The sequence below is a fragment of the Chaetura pelagica genome, unplaced genomic scaffold, assembly GCF_000747805.2.
Source record: "Chaetura pelagica isolate M959 unplaced genomic scaffold, ChaPel_1.0 scaffold222, whole genome shotgun sequence".
Lineage (NCBI taxonomy): Eukaryota > Metazoa > Chordata > Aves > Apodiformes > Apodidae > Chaetura > Chaetura pelagica.
This window is the reverse complement of record NW_009952711.1, coordinates 12,746-14,964: the sequence shown is the minus strand read 5'-3', so window position 1 is coordinate 14,964 and position 2,219 is coordinate 12,746. Positions and strand designations below refer to the sequence as shown.

Here is a 2,219-nt window from a genome sequence, read left to right as displayed (position 1 = left end):
ATGTTGTTGGGGCTCGGGGAGCCGGTCCCCCCCGGGGAGGGCTGCTGAGAGCAGCCTCGGGCTCATCCCTCCTTCCTTCCTCCTTCCCAGGGATGCCCACCGAGGGTTGCATCCCGCTGGGAAGCGGAGCTGGGCTCCCCGCGTTGCCCACGGGTGATGATGATGATGATGATGATGATGATGATGATGCTCGGGGCTGGCCCAAGGGCAGGGTGTCACACCGGCCACCCCGCCGGCCTCGGGGGCTGCAGGGTGATGGCAAAAAAGGGTGGTCGGGGGTCTGGGTGGGTCGGTTTTCTTCTTTAGAACGGCCTTCCATTTCCACGGGGAGGCTCGGGTGGGTTGGCACGGAGCCCTCTCGGGGGTCCCACGGACCCCCGTGTGCCCCACAGGGAGCGCTGGGCTGGAGCTGGAGGAGTCTGAAAGGCAGCACTCCCAGCTTTCTCCTCCACCACACCTCCCTCTTACCGGCGCCGCTCCCACCTCCAGGGCCATAAAATCTCCAGGGGCTGTTTGTGCCCCCTGTCCCCACGGGTGCTTTGTGTTTTCCCCCCCGTGTCACAGAAGAGGCACAGCATCCTGCCAGCAGGGTTTTACAGACCCTGCTTGTGGGGCTTGCCTTGCCGTGGGTGGGCTCCCCAGCCCTGGGAAAGGGGGGTCCAAGGTGTGGGAATCTTGTCTGGAGAAGATAAGGGATCATTTGCAATCAGGGCTCCAGGTTTGGATGATCAGGCTATGGGGGGGAGGCTGCCCTTGGTGCTGCCCTCCGTGGCTTGGCAGCCAAAACCATGGAAGTGTCTTGCTTGTCATGGGGAAGAAGTGCTGGTTGGAGCTGGGATGTCCCCCTCGGGGCACTCAGGGTTTGCTCTTCTTGCTCTGCTCTCCCCCATTGCTGACAGCAAGCCAGGGGGGGAATTTGCCCTTCTTCTCTCTCCCTGCCAGTCTCGGGGTGTCTCCTGCTCCCTGGGATCTCTGCAGTTCCCTCCCCAGCCTGTCCCAGAGGGACCAGAGGAGCCCATTTTCAGCCCAGCTGCAGTTCTCACAGGATGTGTTTCCCCCTCTGGGGCTGAAGAAGGAGGCTGGGTTTGCTGCTTGTGCAGCCCAGAGGAGGAGGGCTTGAAGAGCCCCTGTGTCCCTGTGGTGGTGGCTTTGTCACCACCCTGCCCTGGCGCGGTGAGGCAGGGACCTCGGTGACGCCAGCACTGCCAAAGACCAGCATTGTTCCCGGCCCTCTGGCTCCCAGCACTGCCACCCCCTGCAGAAACGGGGCTTCTCCCTCTGCCTCCGGGTCGTGGGCTTCGTTTCCAGCCTCTGGAGGGATCCCTGTAGGTAAATCTGTGGAGGATTTGAGGCCAGAAGTGATGGTGAGACCTGGGGGCGCAGAGCTGTGGCTGGTAACAAGGCCCAGCTTGGCAACTCCTGGCTCCTCTGCTGCTGGATGTCAGCACTGGTAAGTTAGGGGTTTCGTTTTGTTCCTGGAGGAAGCAGGAGAAAGCTGGGATTCCTGGCTGAGCTGCCCTGCCAAGCCAGTGCTGGCTCTCGTGGGTCTTCCCTGTTGCATCGTGTCCCTCACGGTGGGCACTGGAAGTGGGTGGAAAACACACGTGGGTGGAGGCTGGAGGTGGTTTCCATCTTGCCACGTTTGTTTTCCCATCCCTGATCAATAGAGGAGGAATCATTAGAAAACTGGGCCGTGCAAGAGTTGCTTTTGTTTTGGGCAAGTGGAGGTTGTTGGAGACGAAGCTGTGGGGATAAAGGCATCCTGTGGGTACAGCTCCCAGGAAAAGCTGCCAGCAGGGAGGTGGGGATGTGGGGCAGGGGGGTGTATCCCACCCCGGCTCCTCTGCTCCCTCTGGACCTGCTCCCCTCCAGCCCCTTGTCCCCAGCATTTGCAGGGATGGGGGAGCCTGATGTGACTGACCGCAGCTCTGCTGGGAGGGCCTGTGATGCTGGAAGGGGATTTCTGCGAGGGCTGGGAGCTGGGCTCTCCAGACCTGCTTTCGCGTTCCTCCTGGCGCTGTTGGTGGCAGATCCAGCCCAATTCCAGGAGTTCCCTCTGGCTGCTGCTTGCGTGGTCCCTCCCTGGGACCCGACACTGACTTAGGGAAGCTCCTCACTGCCTTGTGCTGGGGGTCTGGGCTGGCCCGTAGCCACTTCCAGCAGCCAGGTAGCCCTCCCAAAGCCACCGTGTGCCCAGCCAGGCGGGCGGCCCCGGCACC

General features: G+C 62.1%; 1 protein-coding gene across 1 annotated transcript in view; it reads left to right on the top strand.

Moving 5' to 3' along the window:
• Positions 1-92: 92 nt before the first annotated feature.
• The window catches only part of PTPN9 (protein tyrosine phosphatase, non-receptor type 9), a gene marked incomplete at its 3' end in the record, with an annotated part of 12,026 nt that continues 9,899 nt past the window's right edge, over positions 93-2,219 (top strand). The window contains exon 1 of the mRNA XM_009994489.1: positions 93-284. Within this exon, the coding sequence (XP_009992791.1) occupies positions 93-284 (192 nt within the window). The remainder of the gene's footprint in view (positions 285-2,219) is intronic.